Raw genomic sequence first — 21,288 nt, forward strand, 5'->3', positions numbered from 1 at the left:
CAGTGGTCGCAAGGGGCACGGGCAGCGGCAGAGGGCCAGGCACAGGATATTGCCATCCCCTCAGCACAAGGGCGCCTGCAGGTTCCCTATGGGCACCTGGTCCTGGCAGATGGCAAAGGCACCCGCAGGAGCAAGCGGAAACTGCTCCAAAGAAGGAAGCAGGAAAATCCTGGGATCGACGCCTCCTTAGCCTCCTGGGTCTCAGCCGAGGGCGGTTCTGCTGCCCAGAGGACGTCTGGAGTGTCCGGACACAGTCTGGTCGTCAGGACGTCGGCTGGGGGTGCTGCTGGCAAGCGGGGTGCTCGCTACCCGGAGTGCCCGGGCCCACGCCCAAAGCCGAGACGCCCAGGCCTGCGAGTCAGGAGAGGCAGTGGCAGAAACCTGCTTTGAACAAAGAATGTGAGATGCCTCTGTGCGGGTCACTCCACTTGCCCTCCTGTCACGCCCCGGGGGGTGACTCTGGGGCACCTCACGGGCCTGGCACGCTCGCAGGCTACACATGGACCTGCCGTCTGAATGCGGAAGGCACTGGACAGTCCCCACCATCCCCACAGCCAGAGAGCCTGGGACCACTTTCCAGGCAGGCACACTGAGGCCCCGTGGGGAGGGCCACCACCGTAACGGCTAGTAGACCCGTGATCCGAACCTGGGCAGTTGCAAAGGGTCTCGGGACCACCGTGCCCTAGGCCACAAAACTGGGCAAAGGGACTTCCAGCTGCCACCACCCACAAGCATAACTTAAAAATAACCCTGAAAGCAAAGCCCTCTCCTTCATCAGCTCTGGCCGGCACTTGGCTGCTTCCAAACTGCCCCTTGGCAATGTGCTGGTCTCCCCGGGAAGCAGAACCTCACGTATCTTCGCTGCGCACGGATGCCAAAGGCACTGAGGTCGTAAAATCCGCTGTTAGGAAGGGATCTGGTCGGGCCACGCGGCCGGGGAGTTTGCAGGGTGTGGATGTGCGAGAGGTGTAATTAAATGACCTTGCAAATGTCTTACCAAATCATAAAAAAGGGACAAACAGTGTTGAGCTAGAACTCTTTCTTGGACATTATCTTGGAGACCGAGGTTGCCGAGCTGGTGCGGCACGCGCCACGGGGACACGTCCGCCTGCCTGGGAGCCCCCCACCCCGAGACCATCCCCCGAGGCCTGGCTCCAGTCTCTGGCCGGTTCCTCTCATCTGCATCCCAGGGGCCACCTTCACCTCCCTGGAAGCTGGCACACGGTGGGGATCGCGGGCTGCACGGACCTCCTCTGTGTGCCCTGTGTGGGCTGTTGCCTTCTCCCTCCTCCCCTGTGACCAGGGTGTGTGTGTGTGAGGCTGGCGCGTGTCTCAGACTCCCTCATAAACGGCGGTCACTGGAGACCTTTGCGAAGGCATGCCCCTCTGACCGGGCACCAGGACCTCAGCCCTGACACCCATCATTTCACTTCCCTGCGAGTAATTTCTTCACTGCTGCTCAGGAAACATTTATGGTCTGTAGAAAGAGTAAAACGTACGCCTGCCATTTCATAAAACATCTAGGTCTCCACCCCGAGGGCTCCCGAAGCCCGCCATCTGCCATGTCATCCCTGGGGACACACAGGTGCTCGGAAGGGACTCCTTGTTGCAAATAAATGCGTATTTGCTCATCCCCAAGGACGCATACCCATGCCCACCCAGCCTGGGGCACACACAGCTGTTCTCTCCCTCCAACACCTGAGTAAATCTATCCAGGAAAATCAGATACCATCGAAAATCCCGGGAGCTCCGCCACCTTGCGGAGATGAGGAGTTCACGAAGGTTTCTGAATAAATCTCGCCAGGGCTCAGGACCTGCCACTATGCGGGCTTTGCTCCTTCCTGGGCCCTGGCCCATGTGGGCGAGAGGGGCATGCAGCCTCCAGCAAGCACGGGCAGAGCCAGTCTCCCCAGCGACACCCAGAAGCAGATACGCAGCATCAATAAAGCCCGTTCCGGACGTTCACTCACTGGGAGGTTTGACACTTGTACCTCCTGACACCGCTTGCTGCAGAGGGAAGGCCCAGGTCAGCGTGGGGCAGCGGGCCCTAGAAGGCCGCCCCAAACCAGCTCTGTGACCCCGGACAAGGGCTTTGCTAAGCAAACCAGGACAACGGTGCTCCTTGGGGCCCCTGGTGAAGGGGAACGAGGTGGGGAGGTCAACGGGTCCACAGCTCCGATGAACACTGAGGAAACCTCTGGTTGGGCCAGCGGGTCCCGCGGGGGCTTGGGGGGTGTGCCTCACGGCTGCTCTGTGCCAAGTTCTAGAATTGGGGCCCTCTGGATCCCTGTGACATCCAGATCCCCGCGAGATGGTGGCTTGGGGGATGCGGACGTGCCCGCAGTTAAGGCACATGCCGCACGCGGCCAGGGGCACGAGCGGGCCAAGAGGTGCTGGCCCCCCGCTGTGGGTGGGCTTCCAACAGCAAAGCAGCTTCTCTGAGGGTGCAGGAAAGGCCGTCCCGCCCGCCACACGCCCAGCCGGCACCCCTGAATACCACGCTGCTTCTCACCTCCCCGGGCCGGCCTCACGGCCAGACTCGCACTTAATCCTTATTTTCTTTAAAAAACGGATTAGGAAAATCTCATCTGGAAAATTAATTAATGTGCGAATTCAACAAATATTTACTGAGCATAGCACTTTGTCAGGTATTTAGTGTTCATGTAGCCTGTGGCCGCCCCCCGGTCCCCACTCTGTCCGTGGGTTTGGGGGCAACTTCCCAAAGCATCATTCCCCGACTCAACTCGTGAGACGCAAACCCGCCATGTGAGCGTGTATTAAATCTCCATCCTTGGAGTGGATGGTGGGCTGGGGGTCAGGCGTCCTTGGCGGGCGAGCTCGGCTGACACGGGCGACCCGGCCCACGGCCTCCCAGGACATGTGCGGCGAGACGAGAAGGAGCTCTTCGGAGCGCCCTTGATGTGTGCGTGCGATTGTGTCCGCTGTCATCCCTCCCGGGCGCTGGGATTACTCTCAATGCCCCCTTTTCCCGCCCTCTGCCTGTCACTGGCTGTAGGTAAGTATATCCTCCAGGAGCAGCCCCCGCCCCCAGCCAAACAAAAGTGAGCTCGCCGCCCCTTTCCCCAAGAAAAGAAGCCGGAGCCTTTTCATGAGCAGTGAATGGGGCCCCTCATTTAGGCCGCATTATACCCGGGCCTTCATTTCCCCTTTCCTGCTTTGCCTCATTCAGGGGGGCTCTGACTTCAACTAATTCGATAACAATCCCTCCGGGCCTTCCCAGCCCCTGGCTCCGGAGGACATTGTCCGGGTGCGCGGCCTTCCCCCCCGCACTGGTCCCGCTCTCCAATTAGCCAACCGCTGGGCCTCTGTCCGCCTCCACGCTCTCCTGCCGCCCGCCCACTTTTAACCATTTCTTTTTGAACGGACTCCCGAGGGCCTTCGGGGGCGCGCACCCCTGGTGCTGGGGTCAGCAGCCCTGGGGTCCGGCAGAGCGCAGACACGCGCCCGCACGGCCTCTCCGAGGCTGGTCCACAACCCCTCCCGGGGCCTGCGTGGCCTTGGCGGGAAACCTGAAACACAACACAGCCACGCCTTTGACCCCCAACCTCGCCCGGCACTGGTTCCGGGAGGAGCCAGGCGAGTCCTTGGGATGGGCGGTGTCGAGGGGGTCCAGGTGCCCCCGCCGGCTGGTTCTGGGGGGCCTGTCTCCCCGGCGGGTGGGGGTCTCGCGCTGCTCTCGTCCCGACGAGCACTCCCCTCTCAGGTGCTGACGCTGCATCTCTTTGCCCCCCACATCAGCGTCTCCTGCTTGAGGAAGACGTTTCCGGAGCCCTGCAGGGAGCGTTGCAGGCTGGCCGGGGCGCAAGCACAGACCAGGGTGAGGGGCTGGGTCTGCCAGCTCCCACATGATTCCCCTGCTGCTACCCCCACGTGGAAAATGTCGGGATTAGCTAAAAATGCTAACCCTAAAAAAGTATGCTACTGTCATGATCTGTGCTATGATTCACCAAACCCCTCCTGGGTCTTTCGGCGCCACGCTCTGTGTCAGACATGGCCTGTCAGGCATGCTCCACCCTTTGGCCGGGGGTCTCGGCACCAGCATCACATACAGGGGTCCCCAGCACGACTTCCCGTTCCTTATGCTACCTGAGTATGACCCGGCCCAGGTGTTTAATCTCTAAGGGGTCTGTATGGGGTGAGTCCTGTACCCCCAAATTCACATGTCAAAGTCCTAACCCCGGGGACCTCAGAACGGGGCCTGATGTGGAAATAGGGTCATTGCAGATGTGATTAGTAGAGATGAGATCACACTGGGGTGGGGTGGCCCGGGTCTAACGTGACAGGCGCCCCTAGAGAAGGAACACAGTGCACCCCACAGTGCAGATGAAGCCAGAGGTCCTGGGGCGATGCGTCTACACGCCATGGAGTTCTAGCTGGCCACCACATTCTGGGGACGGTGTGGGGCAGGTCCCACGGAGAGGCGGCCGGGGATAGCGCAGGCCCCTCACGGGGGGCGGCAGCCACCCTCCTCGCTGTCAGGTGCTCCGGGCTCCAGAACCTTCTGTCATCCATTCGGCTCCTTTGCCCTCAGGTGTTCTGTTCGGAAAGCACTGTAGAAGGAAGGCTCGCCAAGACTGTTTGGGCACCAAGGTCATTTTTTTCTGAGGTGTCTCATTGTTGACTTAGTCCAGCGCCGGGCGGCAGTGCGTGGAACTGTCTGGGGGTCACTTCTGATGACCTCTGTGAGCCCCCCTTCTGCACAAGGGCCCAGAGAAACGAAGGAAGGAGCCAGGCACTTGGTTCCAGGGACCCCGGGAGGCGGTCCACGGGAACCTCAGGGTCAGAGGGCTCATCGGGGACAAAATGCCCATGCGGAGAGAACCGCGGCCCTGAGCTTGGGGGTGCGCCGCCCGTGTGGCCATATTCTGTTAGAGAAAACTCTCCCGAGCTCTTCTGTCACCCCCGCCTCGAAAAGATCAGCGCATTCAGGCGACAGGCTGCAGATGGGAGGCGCCCTGGGGACGACTGGTGTCCATCCTCTTGCTTAACATGTGGGGAAACTGAGGCCATCGGGGGATGGCTTGAGTCTCAGCAGCATCTGGGGTCTGAGCCACCTTCCTCTGTCTCCCACACCATCTTGGAAAACCCCACAAATTGTCTGATGCTTACAAGGGACAAACAGAGAGTCTTGAAATGGCCATCGTGTCCCTCGCCTGCTGAGTACTAGAGGGTGTGACGCGGGCCAGGTGATCCCCACGCGGGTGGCAGATGGGCTGGGCCTTCTTGCTCTTAGAACAGGTGTGCAGCACTGGGCCCTGACCCCTGCCGTGCAGGTTTCTCCATGTTCCTGCGTGTCCCAGTGTGAGGGGCGCCCCGTTACTGGAAATGGGTGAAGCAAAGTGAATGGACCAGGTCTGGGCTGGACCGGACGCCCCAGTGTACCTGCTCTGTTAGCAGCATCAGTTACCATTCCTGAGACTCAGTTTTCCCTCTTGTAACGGAAAGGATGAATGTCCGCCTGGAGGTAAGGTGGGGGGCAGGGTGACACCTCCCAGGGAGCCACCTCCCGGGCTGTGCACCACGAGATCAGTGAGGACCACTGAGCCGTGTGCAGCCCGGGACCCTCGGAAAAGGGTGTAAGCAGACAGCCACACCCAGAGAGGGGGCCCGGCCTGGATTCCGGGGAACATGAGGAACGCCCTCGAGCAGGTGGAGCAGGGTGACTGCCCCAGGGAAGTGCTGTCCTCCCCGACCTCAGCCCCGGAGGGCACAGGGCACGGCTGGACATGTGGCATCTGTGCTGATGAACGGGCACCGCTCAAGCAAGGAGGCCAGAGGGGCTGTGGTGCCCGTGACGGACTGCAGAGGAGGCCAGTCCTCTGCAGCGGGCAGGTCCGCTTGCCAGACAGGGAGGGTGGGAGACCCCGCCCTCGTGGGCTCCAGTGCCGTGGTCCTGGCACAGAGAACCCGCCCCGGGGGCCACAACAAATGTGCAGCCTCGGGTTGGGGAGCCGGAGCCCGGTGCCACCAAGACCACCTGGGCCTGATGGGCCTGCTGCTTCGGGCCTCCCAATCGTTAACATATTTTCAATCCAGTAAACAAGGGAGTCGATCCAAGACAGACGGACCCTAAGGAGTCGGGAGTTCTGGCTTCACGTCTCAGGCTGTACGCGGCCTGGTTTTGGGGAGGGCCTCGCATCTCCAGACAGGTCCTGGCTGTGGGCCTTGGCTCACGGTCTGGCTGGAGGTCCGTTGGAGGGACGCACGCTCGGCTGACGTCCGGGGGCTGGGGCCTGCGGTGGGGGGGGGGGGGGTAAGGGTAGAGACCACCACCCTCGGGTTCTGCAAGGCGCCTTGAGCCCGCTGCTCCCAACGGCCAACAAGCCCGTGTCCCCACTGTTGGTTTGGATGCCCTGGTCGTGAGCGGTGGAGTGCGGACTCGTCGGGGACTGTGTCCCACAAGCCACGTGACTCCTTGGAGGCAGAGGAGGCGCTGGGATGCCCAGAGGGCCGGGAGACAGGCTGGAGCCGAGATCGGTGGAGGCCGGTCTGCCAGACTGGAGATGCTCCTCTCGGTCACCGTGTCCCTGGACGGGCTTCCAGGTCGGCTCAGTGACAGTAACCCCCCACAACAATGCCAACCGCACAGACAAGGGAACATGCCTTCTTCCACGGGGCAGCTCCTATGATGATATTAATGGAGCTGGAGGGTGCTTATCAAAATGCAGAACAGACCCCTCTTCCATCCCCTCCAGCCCACGTGAGGGCACAGAGCCCGAGGTCCCTGTCCACAGAGGGACATCAGTCACTGAGGGAATCTGCCTTCCCAGGGGTCCTCACCCAGGCTTGGATGTGCCCTGGATCTACTTGTAGTCCCGACCCCACCCTTCTCTCCCCGACCCCGCCGTCTCCTGGTGTGGGGCTGGAAGTCGGTGCCAAGTGCGGTGGCGGCCCCTCCCAGGAGGACTTTCAGGGAAATGGAGGCTCGGCGGCATGTCCTGCAGAATTTTCATCCTGAGGCCCCTGACCAGGGTGGCCAAGGACAAGGCAAGCACCCTTAATTCCCACTGCATGTTTAGGAGCCCCAAGCTCCAGCTTCAGGTCCCGCCAACGGCTCTGAGGTCTCCTACTGTGCTTGAGTCTAAAGGAAGCCACGGGCAAAGGGCCACATCCACGGCGGTGTCCCACCGCAGGCCAGACCTCAGTGCTGTAAAGAGCTGGCCGATGCTCACCTTCCTTGAAGCCAGCCCTCACCGGGGATGTCCGGTTGTGCGGCTGAGCAACAGAGGGGTCCCTGGGAGCCTGGACCGTTGCCACCGTGGGCTCTCCCAGCTGGAAGGATGGAGGCGAGCCCTCAGCATCCGTGAAGAGACAGTCTCCATCATCAGCTCGGCAGGCAGTCTGACATCACAGCCTGCTGTGTGCGCCCAGGAGGTGGAGGCCTGAGACTTCCCAATTCCCCGGGAACAGAAGAAGAGGCAGACAGAAGGTGGGACTGCAACCCTGAGCCCACCGGGGGTCAGAATCACCTTGGAAAGTTCAGATTTGAGAAAGGGTCACCTGGGGTCCCCCAGGGTTGTGCAGGGCGGCAGCAACCTGGGCAGCGGTTGGGCCCGCAGCGGTGCATCCTCTGGCTCCCCCCCATTTGGCAAGCCCGGGAGGTCGGCATGCCATGACCGGGGAGCTCCAGGGCTCAACCCGTTTGCCTGGCCGCAAGAAGCGCACAGCCGGGCCGGGGAGCCCCGGGTGATTCTTCACACACACAAGGCTTATTACAAGCTCACTCGGTGGGATGCCCTGGTGTGAACCAAACACCACTCGCCAGAGCAGCAGGAACCTTCTAGAAATGGGCTCTTCGGAAGGCCCTCAGGCCAAAGCGCTGCCCATGCTGGCTTGTGTGAGGTCTGGCCCCTGCAGGAGGGAGGGCAGAGCCGTGGCCATCCTCCTGGACCTCAGTGGCTAATCCTGGGGGTGCCGGGGCCTGTAGGCCATTTCATATCCTTATTGTTACTTGCTGTCTGGATCACCTTTGGCCCAGAAGGCGGCCAGGGGAGGGCGCCCAGCCACCCACAGGCCCTGCCCTCTTTGGGAAACACCTGGCTGTGTCTCCCGGGCCAGTCCCTGCACTTCCCACGGCCGTTTCCTGCTTTGGCCCCGACCCCAAGTTGCCCATGGAAAACGAGGACCCGCCAGGCATCCTAAACCCTGTCCCCTCCTGGCAGCGGCCTCGGGGCCTCCACTGAGGGCCTGGCTGAGAGGCAGGCTGATAAATTAGTCTAGAGGGAAACAAGGCCGCTCCTACTTGTAAAAGGTCACGGCGACTTTGTTCTGGGTGAGGGTTTATCTCAGCCGCTGCAGGGACAGACAATGCCGCAGGCCTAAATGGCAGAAATCTTAGCTCCTCATGAAATGACTGTGCTGATAAGCCCGATGGACTTTAGAAAGATCTAAATGGGCCAGGAGTGATGTGGGTATCTGGGACACGACCGAGCAGAGAGGACACAATGGGGTGTGCAATTAGACTGGGCATTAGCCCAGACGGGGGACGTGCCGTCTGCGAGCCAGACTCAGGTGGCTCCCGCGGCAGAAGGACATGCAGGCCGGACCCACGAGGGCCCCCGGGCGCTGCCGCTGGAATGCTGCCCTGGGAAATGGCCACACGTGTGACAGGTGTCGGGGTCCCGGCGCCCCGGAGGGTGCCACCCGGACACTTTACTCTCAACATTTTTCTTCTCGGAGGAGGAGACACCCCCAGATACACCAGCGTGAATCCTGAGGACTGACTCCCTTTTAGGCTGTTTTATTCACTGGGTTCTAAATGGTGTGAAAGGCACGGCAGGCGCCATGTGGAGCATACCCTCCATGGATTGTAGCCATAATCCCCCACCCCCGCCAGTCCTGCGCCCACGCTAACCGCTCCCCCACAGAGAGGCCGCCCTGGGCTGATCGGACCCTTGATCGGGGCAAAAACCAGCCGCGTCATAGCGCCCGGCACCCAGCAGGACGGACGGAACGCACAGCGCCCTGCGCCAGCCCTGAGCCGAACAGGGAGGGCACCTGCAGGGGTCCCTCGGCAGTGTGAGCCGCTGTGTTGCCCTCGGTTTTGGCTGAGGCAGAGGTGGCCGGTGACATGCTGAGAACACATTCCTAACCCAGGGGTGACCGGTCACAGAAATTCTCAACTGGAGAGAAGCTCTGATAAGCAGGCCAGGCCTGGCTGGGAGGTTCACGCCCTTGTCCCATGACCCAGGGAGACCTTTTATGGCCTGCAACGCCTGGGACTCTCGTCCAACCCAGCGAGAGGGAGGCCTATGGAGGGGCTGGACCTAGGATGGCCCAGGCCATGCTGGGGTTTCCCAGGGAGCCCCCCGGCCAGTGCTGCCCACTCCACTCCCTGGGAGGTCTGCTGCTGGGGAGTCTCCAAAATAGAAAGATTTCTGTATAAATGATGATGGTGCAGATGGTTCGTCCTGGCAGGTGGGTCCCCACCACTGCCTCCCGCCTCGGGCAGGCGGGGTCAGCCCAGAAGGGGCCACCAGCGCCACCTGCGGAGTCTGAGTTCTGCCGTAGGGGAGCAGACAAAGGAGCTTGAACTCGCTGCACACCTCCCCTTGGAATGGGGGGAGCCGTGGCCCGGCCATCACCCACTGGGCATGGCGGGGGCATGGGGTGTCCACGTGGGCTGGAGGCACGGGGGAAGGGGTCGGCTGAGTCCCTGCCCCGGCATGAGTGGGCTACATGAGCAGCAGGGGCACTCGGCAGGGCACCGAGTCTGATCACAGACCCCGATGCCAACCTACTGTGAGACCCTGCGTGACCCCCCCACACACACACCCAGGGCTTCGGGCTCCCACCTGCACCATGAGAGCAAGAACAGTGGTGCCCCCAGGGCTTTCCAGGCATGAAGCAGTGGCTGTCCCAGCCACGGCCATGGGAGGGACCCACTGTACAGGGGTGAGAGCCCTAGGACCCCCCTGCCCAGCCTCACCTGCCGCCCCGAGCTCAAGCTGGTGACGCTGGGGCGGCCAGGGTCCCCTCTGTCCCCTGCTCATGGGGACAGCCCCCTTGGTTACCCCACCCTCACTCTTTGTACCGGGCCTTGACAGGCTCTGTGGTCAAGAAAGGCTCTGTTGCTAACTGTCCTCACACCTGCAGGAAAACGTCTCTCTGTAGTCCCAGGGGTGAGGGGAGGGAGGCACCTGGAGGGGCAGCAAATTCAAGGTAAGCCCCCCTTCCCCAGGACTTGGGTCCGGAAGGGACTCCTCTGAGTGCGCAGGCTCCCATGGTTAGTTAGGGTGCATATTCCCAGGGACCCCCACCGGACTCTAGCAGATTCACCCCGAATCTGCATTTTGAAAGAGCCCTGGAGGATGCTCAGCACAACAGCTTGGGACCCAAGCCTAAGGTGAGCAGGGCGGGGTGTGTGCCCCTCCCTGGCCTCGGGCCAGAACAAAACCTTGTGTGCAAAGGGTGATCCAGACCGTGCCTCAGAGGCTGACTGGCTGGGTGGGTCCTGCCATGAGGCTCCAGCCTGGACGCATCTCAGCCCCAGCCCGGCCCCAGGCGCTCAGGGGCAACGGCTGAATCCTGACCCAAAGGCTCTGTCTGGGGTCTGGAGAATTCCACATAAGCAACAGGGCCCCCTGACGGGTGGTGGCTAACACCGTGTCAGGCCCCCTGCTGCCCACGGGGCTGGGACGTGGGATCCCTTTACAGACGGCAGAATGAGGACCGGGCGTAGAAAGAGCATTGTGTGGACAGTGTGCAGCACACAGCAGGCGCCCAGTGACCACGGGCCATCCCCCTGGTCTGTACGCCCGGCCACACAGCAGTGGCCAGGTCAGCCCGCCCCGGCCTCGCCAGTCCGGCCCAGCACAGAGGGCCTTTGTCACCTTCCCTCCATGTACCATCCCCTATTTTCCTGGAGGAGAGAAAGAGAGATGGGAGGGAGGTGACAGAGCACTCGGCTCTCTGGTCTTGGCCTTCAGAGCCAGCAGGAAGGGCTGAGCCAGGGCCCCATGGGAACGGGCTGCCGAGCAGAGCAGAGGGGAAGCCAGCCTCTCCTCTCCCCCACCTCCCGCCCTCTTCCTTCTGACAACCCGTCAGGATTTTCCACGGTGCTGCTTCCCAAGCAAGCCTTTCCAGAGCAGGGGTGGGCTTGGTTGTCGCTGGTGTGTGTGTGTGAGAGAGAGAGATGCACAGGGTAAAATACCATTTAAGAAGTTGGTATTCGGGGACGTCTCTCGAATATGAAAAGAAAATATTTATTTCCTTTTTCGCTTGTGAATCAGAATGCTCTATTTAAAGAAAGTACCCTCTGCTGGATTGTGGCTGAGTTATTACCCCTTAAGGAAATAAAGGAGAACACTATCAGGGAGGTATTCTTAGTCATTCTCTCCCCTTTTTTCTGAAATTCCTTATATACCCGCGCCTCAGAGCCGGGCCTAAGATAGTGCAGAATCCCATGGCATTCTTAGGCTGGAAACGTCTGGACCCGATGTCGTGGTGTTCAGGAGTGACGGCATGGGGTGTGTGCCGAGTGGCTCCTGGAGAGCGAGGAGTCCATGAGTGAGGTCCTGGGCACGCACACCGAGGCCGTGCCCTGTTCCCACGGGACGTGGCCCCTCGGATCCAGATGCCCCAAACGCATGACTGTCCAGGTGTTGTTTCCGAGCAGTGTGAGCATCCACTGAGCCACATGCTTACGACTTCCAGAATGTATGGGGTGCCTCTTAACACATTCAGAAAGTCATTAGGGGGAGAAATACCCTGCCATGTATCTCAGCCTAAAATAAAACCCCAGGCCGCCCAGACAGAGAGTGGAAAGCATCGGGGGTGAGTCAGTGCCAGGCAGGGGACAGCAAAGCAGGGAGGTTCTGAGACTCCTGGGGCCGGGGGGTGGGTTGCTGTCCCTCACGGTCCCCAGTGTGCACAGAGAAAGGATGGCCGAGACTTGGGGCTGAGAATACTGCATTCGAACACTTACCCTGTGAGGCTGTCAGAGAGGCAGGGGGCCGCAGAGCGGAGCCTGCACGGTGTGGGCCGCTGCCCGCTCCCAGCCCCGACGTGGCCACACCTCTTACCCCACAACGGGAATGCCGAGAGTAACACACAGTGAGACCGTCTAAGAGCCACCCCAGCGGGGCACGCATCTGTGTCCACTCCAGCGTGAGAGCCGCACAGAGGAGGCTCAGGCATGGTCCCCGCACGGGGGCGTGTGAGCAAGTGTGCGTGGGCACGCGTGGGCCGCAGGGAGCACAGACGCCTCCCCCGGTGGGTGGGGGGAGGCCCCGGGGAGAGCTGACCTCGGGAACAGCGACAGGCAGCGTCTGCTCAGTACCCACATGCTCCTGAAGACCCATCCCCAGCGGCCCCTCCCACACCTCTCTGGACCCCCGTGGACTGAGCACCCTGGGCAACAGGGTGGCAGTTTTTGGAGGCCCTCTGCTTGCCAGAGCTGCCAACTCCAGGCAGGGTGGACAGGTACCTCCTGCCCTTGGAGGCCAGGAACCCAGTCTAGGATTTTCAGCAAAATCCAAAGGTGCGTGTTCACGCATGTGTGCGTGTGCGTTGTGCATATGCATGTGTGCACGTGTGTGTGTGTGCACGCGTGTGTGCGTGTGTATACGCGTCTGTGTGCATATGTGCGTCTGCGTGCATGCACGCACATGCGGGAGCATGTGTGCGTGTGTGTGCATGTGCACACTCACATGTGACCATGCGGGGGCAGGTCTGGTTAACAGCTGGATGTGGAGCAACGAGGCGAAGGTGTTTGAGGTGAAGGTGAATATGCCAGAGCAGAAGGAAAAGAGGTTCCCGCAGAGACCCTGGATCTGAGGAGGAGATGGATGCCTCAGGTCGGGGGCCACATGGTTGCAGCCCTGGGGTGTCTGTGTGACTCCCCGGCCACGCCCGGCTAGGCCAGTGAGAAGCCAGGGTGCAAGGCCACCGACCCCAGGACTCCAGGCCTCCAACCTGGGGGCCGGGGAAGGCTTCCCGGTAGTTGGAGAAGCTAGTTCTCGGCTCTTGTGTGTGTGTCCCAGCGCCTCAGAAAGCCCTCTGGCGATGTGAGAGGCTGGATGGCCACCACAGTGGACAGCCTATACTCTGGACCAAAATTAGACCTCCAAACTTCCTCTCATGCTAAGGATGCTCAGCGGCTACCTCGGAAAAGAAAGCATTGCTGTTCTAAAATACATGTAGGTGGGCAAGCCTGGACACATAGAGACATAGCTTCCTCTGAACCCTAGGCCTTTCTCCAGGGGTGTGTTCTGGATCGTAACATACTCTTAAATTTACAGAAATTTCTCAGCATCCGAGAGTGCAGGGTCTGGGTGAGAGCCGTCGCCTAGCCTGGCGACTCTGGATGTCCTGGGAGCGTGTGGTCCGCAGGAGGCAGGGGGGGTCCTGGCCCTCAGCAAAGCCTTGCAGCAGGGCCCTGGGGAGCTTGGAGGAGGGGGCTTGGGAGCTGTGTGATGGGACAGCGGCAGTCCCGGCAGCCTGAGGTCTTGGAGCTGCTATCCCCTGTGACCCCAGAGCTTCCCATAAGGCCTGGCCCAGACACAGCCTGTTTGTTGATTGAACAAATGAACACGCATATTACTATTCAGAAACTAAAGCCAAGGGATGAAGTAATCCACTTGAGTGAATTCTGCAGATAAATGAAACCCCTCAGTTCACGTTAACATTTTCTACCAGCTTCTCAAACAGAGGCAGAGACACTCATTCAACAGCTGATGTTGGAGCGCCCGTTACAGGCCGGGCGATGCGCTGGGTACCGGAGAACCTGCCCTCAGCGGGCTCTCTGGCGGAGACGCAAGGCTCAAGGAGGAAGCAAGCCGAGCGTGGGCACTGTCAGGGTGAAACCTGCTCCTGCCGCCTCCCTCCGGGGTCCTGCACGATGCTCCCCACGCGCTGCAAGCCCGGAATCCGGGGCAGGTGGCACCTCCGAGGAGCCCGCTATCTGGGCTGTCCCTCGCAGCCAGCTCTTAATTAGCAAAATAAGCAGCACGATGATAAATGTCATGATTTACTCAACAAATGATCAAAATCATTGTTTTTTCAGACCCCAGGGCAATCAAATGCAATCACGGGGTGATTTATTCTGGGCAGAGTGAGTGGTGGCTGCGTCAGCCGGCGGGCTGAGTCTGGGCAGAGGGGGCTGGGAGTTTGGGTATCTTCCCAGGCGGGGGGACAGACCGCCACCCTCTGAGATGGATCCTGGGGGGCTGTGTCCTCACAGCCCACCCTCCCATCTGGCCACCGGGCTGGCCAGATCCAGGGGTGTCGGGGACCCGCCTGACGTGGGAATCTCTTCCTGGCGTGCCCCAAAGCAGCGAGGAGAAGGAGGTTCAGAGTCACCGACCGTCTGATGCACACGTGGGAGGGAGGAGCCGCGTGGGGAGGGCAGGAAGGGTGCATAATGAGCAAACTACACTACAAAAAGAGAAGAGAAAACAGGACCATTTTCCGGAATGGTCCAGAACAAGAATTTTGCTCTCAGGGTAGAAAGAGAATGGTTTCCATGGTGTCCCCAAATGATGGTAAGAATAACCTATTTGACCTTGATTTTACACCAGTGTCTGGCTTCTCCCTCGCGTGCTGGGCCCCCAGACCCAGCCCTCCAGGAGAAGCCGGGCCTCCGAGCACGGACTAGCCACAGACCTGCTGCCGTCTGCCATCAGGGTGCAGACCGTCCCGGATCCTCCGTGGATCTCCTTTGTCATCTTTGCTAACATGTCATCACTGCTTCTTCCTCAGGAAAGGAATAGTAGGTCAATTGCAATGAAATCAAATTGCCCTGATTTATAATACTTAATTACTAGTGTAAGCGTGAGCAATTACACATCCGAAACTCGGCATGTCCCAAGATGATACGCACCCCTGTGCCGTGCCTGGGCCCTGCCTCTGACCGTCCCGGGTCTGGCCGGTGTCCCCTGCGGACACGACCCTCCAGCGCTGACGATCTCTGCATCCCAGGGTCTCGCGAGTGCACTGCCAACCCACAGAGGGCATCTTCGCGGAACCGCGGCCCCGGGGTCTGCCGCGGTTCAAGTGCCTTATTAGCATTCATGACTCAGGGGCTCCCCGGAGGCCCCTCTCCTGTCGAGAATCACAGAAAGACCCGGGATTCCCCCCCCCCCAGGCTCGGGCCCTGTTTGCAAAGGCAAGGACAGGGCCTAACTGTGAAGGGGCAGCCGAGCCGCCGGTCCTGCCAGAGGAAGGCACAAAACAACAGGAAACCGCAATCATCTGTCTGCAGGGACACGTGGGAAATCCAGCAAGGCGCTCACTTACAAGGGACGACGGTCGGTTTTCCTGCCCCAAAGGCCCAAACTGAGGTACGGGGAGCCGGAAAAACAATGCCTGGACCTTATTTATTTCAGGCAAAAGTGGGTCTGCCCTGAGTTTTCGGGGTGCCCTCCTCCTCCCCTCTCTCCTGCATCGGGGGAGGCGGAGCCTTCCCGCCCAATTCGGCCTTGGTCGCAAGGACAGCACCACACCGGCTCAGACCCCGTGTGACGGAAGGCCACAAAGCCCAAAGGCGGATCACAGAGGCAGGTCCCCAGCGCCCGAGCTCACGAGGAAAGCAAGGTCAGCCGAGATAATGTCAGGGTGCGTCTGGAACACTGAGGACGTTGGGTTGTGGGCAAATATTCCTAAGCACTGGCATGAAAGGCAGCTGTGAGGTCACGACCACGGAACAAAGGCCACTGCAGACACGGGAGGCGCGCCGTGGAGGAGAACGTTCCCTCACGTACGCAGAGAATAAACAATGTGCAAAGTTAACAGGCCCCGGGCAGATCCTAGTGACAGCCGGTACCAGCCCTGGCACTGAGCGAGCCGAAGCGATACGGACCATTTCTTGAGAAAAAGAGCAAACAGAAACTTTTATCAGGGCAGACAAGCACAAAGTTGCCTCAAGGTCATCCAAAGCGCTACCTGTGGGGTTCGCGTACCCTCTGCCCTCTGCAGGCCGCCTGCTAATTACACAGGCGACATCTCTCTGAGCGTGTCGACAAACACCCTTAAACCCCTCTCTCGAACAGCCGGGTGGGGGGACGGGACTCGCCGAGTCTGCAAAAGGCTCTCCTTGGTCCCCTAAGGGGCGAACCCATAAGCCACGAAAGAGCCACGTGCCCACAGAGCCACGGGGATTTCAAACTCCTTTGCTACCCACCGTACCCTGCTCCCAGGCCCCTGGCTGGTCTGCTCTGAAGGTGACCCCGACCTTGAGCGGCACACACCTGTCGGCCACCTCCCGACAGCAGGGGACACACTGGCTCCCACCACAGGGCTTCTGGCCTTCCCGTCCCTTCATCCATCTGGTCGACCCACCTCTCACCTAAACCCTCAAAGCCCTGGGCTTTCAGCTGGTGCCCCATGTCCCCGGCGTCCACACCCCACATGCCGCCACGGGCCACATCCCCTCGCCACACAGGGCCCTCTTCCCTCCTTGGACACTTCGCCCCTTCCTAGAGCTGACCTCCAGCAAGCACTTTTGGAAGTTGTGAAACACCCAGAAGGAATCCGGGTTTGCATCTGCATTTTCTGCCCAGGCAGGGTCTTTGCCAAAAATACCACCAAGCATTGGCTGTATGAGGCTGGAAGAACGGCCAGGGCAGCAGGGAGAACACTTCCATGGGGCTTGTGGTCCCCATGAAGACCACCTCGCAAGACCCCCAAACCCTTGACGGGTGCTCTGGGGACAGTGGCGCACCTCACCTAGTGGGCCTCCCCTCTCCTGACCGCAGAGAGGGGCTCCAGAACCATCAGCCAGGCCCAGATTGTTAGGGAAATCTAAGCCGCAGGATGCCCCTCCCTGGCAGGATGAGACTTGTTCCCCCGCTATCTGAGAAGTGGGGGTTCCTCTTAGAGAGCCGGCTGGCCAGGGCACGGTGGGCGGGGAGCTCTGGCACGCACGTGCAGGGGGTGTCTGGGGGCAGCAGGGTCACCAGGCGTGTTTTAGGAGATGCCCCACCCCCATTACAGGAGGTAGGCCCCCATCTGCAGGAGCGTTCCCCAGAGCAGAGACTCCTGTTCTGGGACATTCCATTAATCTGCACGGTTTCGCAGAGACTGCAGCCTTAGCACCTAAGACCCAGACGGGGAGCACGGGTGTTTTAAGACATGAGCTCATTAAAGACACATTTCCGGGAAGAGAGCAGGCCTAGCCTATGGGGGCTGACAGGCGCCCACAAGGACCGCTGATGTTTGCTGAGTCGCGTCATGCAAGCTGCAGGACCAAATAAGCCTGGGAAATGTGACATTCGAGTGCTTTCTCTGACCGAGCCTCCCGCCTCGGGCAGCGCTGCTCAGCCCGGCTTTATAAATAGATTGAACACAAGATAAATGGCCGTGATCAATCACGCTCACACGGGAATGCTCACCTCCCATCCAAAGTCTGCCTCCTTCCACGTGGCCCGGGGTGCCCCCATGTAAGGGCCAAACCTCGCCCCGATTTCCATCCTCTTCTTGGCCCAGATCCCCAGGCCTGCCCCTGGGATGGAGGACTCTCGGAGCTCAAAGTCTGGTGGGATGGGAATGTCCTCAGGAATGTAGACGGGGGCTTCGTACGGCGAGCCCTCCTTGGGGGTGAAGTCCTCGCTGGTGGGGAAGGGCGACGGCGGCCCCATGGGGATGGGGGACACGACGCTGTCCTCTGTCTCGTACTCCGCACTCTCGCCGGCCAGCAGGTCCGGGTCGGGCTCATGCATGTTATTTACAATGTCGCCGTCACCTGAAGGAGACAAGGCAGCGTCAAGCTTCTGTGGCTCGCCCTCCCCCGTGCGTGACACGTAGGGACCACCTGGGACACGGGGCAGAATGGGGACCGAGGGCGCCGACTGCCACCCCCCACCCAGAAGACATGCCCTTTGCGCCACGCTCCAGGGACGTGGGGAAGCGGCGTTCAGAAGGCCCGCAGGGTTGTGTGGCTCCGCGAGGCCCCACGTGGCCCCCCAAGGACCCATCGGCCCCTTCTGCTTTAGGAGAGCAGGGAGAGGAGATGCCCACGCTCCAGGAGTTTGGGAACAGTGGGGAGAGCCGTCGGAGAGGGCACCCTGCCCAGGGCCGGTAATGAAATACTCTCCAGAACCATTCCGGTTTGTGTCTGGCGTTGGAAATTAGGGGTCAGGGACATGTCTCAGATTCTTGCAAGGACTCAGAATTTGGATTAGTATGAAATCTGTTCCAACACCTGGGCAGCCCTGGGCGTCCTGGTGGGGGCCAGAGACAGGTTCCTGAGCTCCTGATGACCTAAGGGCCAGTTAAGACAGAGGTTTGCTGAGGTCACAAATGTGGGGGTCATGGGGATGCGGGTCACTGGGTCTGAGGTCTGGTGTGGGCCTCTCTTTGGGGTCCATCCTAGGAGACGGTTGGCGCCAAGATACGGCTGCCTGGACGTGCGCCAGGCCTGAGGCACAGGGGGGGCCAAGAGATGTGGGCCGAGGGAAGAATAGGGGAGCAAGGAGTAGCCGGTCAGCCAGGAGAGCAGCTCTGCCCAGAGGAACGGGAAGCGGGGACCCAGACAGCTGGGAGTCCCCAGTGGCATGACGACCCCTTGTCCATCCACAGACGGACAGATAAACAGATGTGCCTGTCCACACAGCGGACTGTTACTCAGCGTGGACACCCCCTCACCTCGCTGTAGCGCGGAAGCGCCTGGACGCTCGGTGAAGGGCGCCAGCATGGAGGCTCACGTGGCACGCTTGGTGCACAGGAAGTGTCCAGAAAAGCAAGGCCAAGAGACTGAACTGAACTCATGCTGTGGTTGCTGGGGGCCCTGGGAGTGACTGAGTATCGGGCACGGGGTCTCCTCTAGGGAAGGACATGTTCCAGATAGAGAGGGAGGTGTTGGTCGCACACCTGCGTGAAGGTGCCAAATGAGCTGTCCCGTTCGAAAGCTGAACTTGTACGTTACACAACTGTGGACCGTGCCGCACAGAAACGGGGAGATCAGCGAAGGGCGCCCGCCAACCTCCGACCTGGACCTTTCTGCCCAAGTCCCTTATGCACTGGCCTGAAACCCGGGGACCCTGCCCCCAGGCCCCTCCCTGTCCTCCCCCCACCCCCGGCGTGGGGCCCAGGGACGCTCAAGCACAGGAGAAATCACTTCAGAGTCCTCACGCCAGTGCAAATAGATCCACTGAGAAGTAACAAAATGTTTTCTTTCAAAAGAAACCAAAGTCTTGAAAAAAAAAAAAATCATGGGGATAACACTTATTTAATTTAGCAGCATTCAGAGAAGTAATTATTATGTTTTACGTGGCCAACGGTTCCCTTCTAATTGACTCGTAGGCTCCTTTCAAAAATGCGACAACAGAAGGGCAGCTATGGTTCTCTTGGCCAGAAAGATCCAAGTCGTTAGGTTTGAAAGAACACCCCCATAAACCTTCCCGGTGACCGTGCACAGCATAAAGGTAAATTGGAAGGGGGGTAATTAACATGCCGCCTCGTTATCTGGAACTGGTAAGTGCAAGAGGCTCACACACAGAATCAGGTTGGGAGCCCCCCTCCCCATGTGCCTCGGGTGCGATGCCTTTGCCTTCCAGGACAATTAGGATCTGCTAGCGCAGAAAGGGGGGAGGGGTCCCCATCCTGTGCATATTCATCTCAGGGCTCTTTGGGGGCTTTTTTTTTCCTGTTTGAATTCTACTTCCCAAAACTCCTCACCTACTGGAGGAAAACCAAGGCTTTAAGGGCATGTTTAATTTACTGGCCGAGCAAACAGTTTAGGAGAGAAAGGTGGTGTTTCCTGCTGATTAAAGGCAGGCAGTGCACGGCTGGCCTCCCAGCCCCGGCAGGCACAGGGGTTAAGTGATTGCCTGAAGCCACCAAGAGAAGCCGGGTCTCCATTCCGCGGCCCCCGCTGTTGGGGGGGGGGGAGCTCTTCTTTCACTGGTGGGGTGAGGAGACCTCATCAGTGTGTGGGAGACATTTGGAGAAAATGAGGTGCTGCAAACAGCCCGAGGCCCTGGAGAAAGCCGCAAGCTGCTCGGGGCCACCGGAGCCTTCCGGGCGACCCGCACAACTTGCCCAGCCCCCCAGGGTCCCCGAGCAGCCAGAGAGGCAGGATCAAAAGAGCATCCTTCCTCAGCCCTGCGCTCCGGCCGGGAGCCCCTCTTGCCCTGGGCGAGGCGGGCATGTACAGGGAGTGGGAACCGTTTTCCCCAAGCCCCCAGGACTGCCGGCACATTCCAGCCAGCACTCTCTCGAAAGTCAGGATGCAGAGCCAAGAACAGGAGCTTTTTATGACTCTGGAAATATAGGCTGTGCAATCGTGTGTTGTTTACTTGTCGGGAGAGCTGAGGTCCTTTATTTGGGTTTTGCGGTAATTTCAGGCTAAGGGTTCATGACTGAGTCCATCGTTCCTAAAAATTCTTTTGGGAGACTTACTAAAAATTCATAAAAGCAGGGAGGAGAGGAGAGGGAGCCTGGAGCTGGTGAGCCAGCGGAGCCGTCCTGAGCCATGGCCACGGGGCACCTGCTGCAGGTCAGCGGCCCCACCGGGTCACTGAGCTCTTGGGAACTTCAGGCTGAAACCCCATTTGGAGGCCTGTCACATGCTGCTCGATGTATGAACAACGGACACTCGGTCTCAGAAAACGGGTCAGAGAAGTGAAGAAACCTAGCTGCTCCCTGGGTCTGGACCACACCGGCTGGGAGCCACCATGTCCTCGGTCCCGACCTGCCCTGGGTCCCACCCCAAACCCTGAGTTTAGGGCTCAGTCTCTTCCAGCCCCACAGTGGGAGACTTGTGCCCCCCCCGCCCTAATGGTAGCAAATTACCTCTGATCAGAAGCGCCCCCCCATCTAAACCTCAAACCAGAAGCCAGGATGTCGGGGTCTGGAGAGAGACGAGAGAGACGGCCCCCAGTCAGGACCGTGCCCAGCCTGCCAGTCCTTCCCAGGCTGTCCCCTGCCTTGGTGGCAGAAGCAGCACCTGGAGGACCGTGATCAGCAGGGTGAGGACCACCGGCCCCTGAACCTGCAGCTCCTCCTGCCCTTACACGGAGGAGTGGGCGGACTGGAGCCCTGCCCTTGGCTGGGGGCGGGAGGGAATTCCTCTGGGTCCATGCGTGGTTTGCTCCGGTCCCGCCTCCCCTGCATGCCACGAGGAGCCGGAAACCTGCCGGTGCCTCTGGCAGGGGCGCTGCGCCATGCGGGTTTCGGCGGGGCCGAGGCCTGGGGGGTGAGTGTGCATGTGCAGGCTGCGCCAGGGAGGCACCTCTGGGTGGGAGGGCTCGGCTGCCCTCTGCATGGACACCCCTGAGAAGCGAAAGCCTCCGTGTGCAGCTCCAGAGCCCAGGAACTGAGGCCGCCTTG

At 60.3% G+C, this 21,288-nt stretch overlaps 1 protein-coding gene across 6 annotated transcripts in view; it reads right to left on the reverse strand.

Moving 5' to 3' along the window:
- The window catches only part of PRDM16 (PR/SET domain 16), a 310,580-nt gene that overhangs the window by 191,991 nt on the left and 97,301 nt on the right, over positions 1-21,288 (reverse strand). For 5 of the 6 annotated variants that reach the window (XM_073903468.1, XM_073903466.1, XM_073903467.1 and 2 more), the window contains exon 2: positions 17,352-17,701. The exons of the other annotated variant lie outside the window; for it this stretch is intronic. In XM_073903468.1, the coding sequence (XP_073759569.1) occupies positions 17,352-17,701 (350 nt within the window). The remainder of the gene's footprint in view (positions 1-17,351; positions 17,702-21,288) is intronic. 6 annotated transcript variants of the gene reach the window in all.

The sequence above is a fragment of the Callorhinus ursinus genome, unplaced genomic scaffold (assembly GCF_003265705.2).
Source record: "Callorhinus ursinus isolate GAN/ISIS: 27379988/994484 unplaced genomic scaffold, GSC_fseal_2.0 scaffold18, whole genome shotgun sequence".
In the NCBI taxonomy this organism is placed as follows: Eukaryota; Metazoa; Chordata; class Mammalia; order Carnivora; family Otariidae; genus Callorhinus; species Callorhinus ursinus.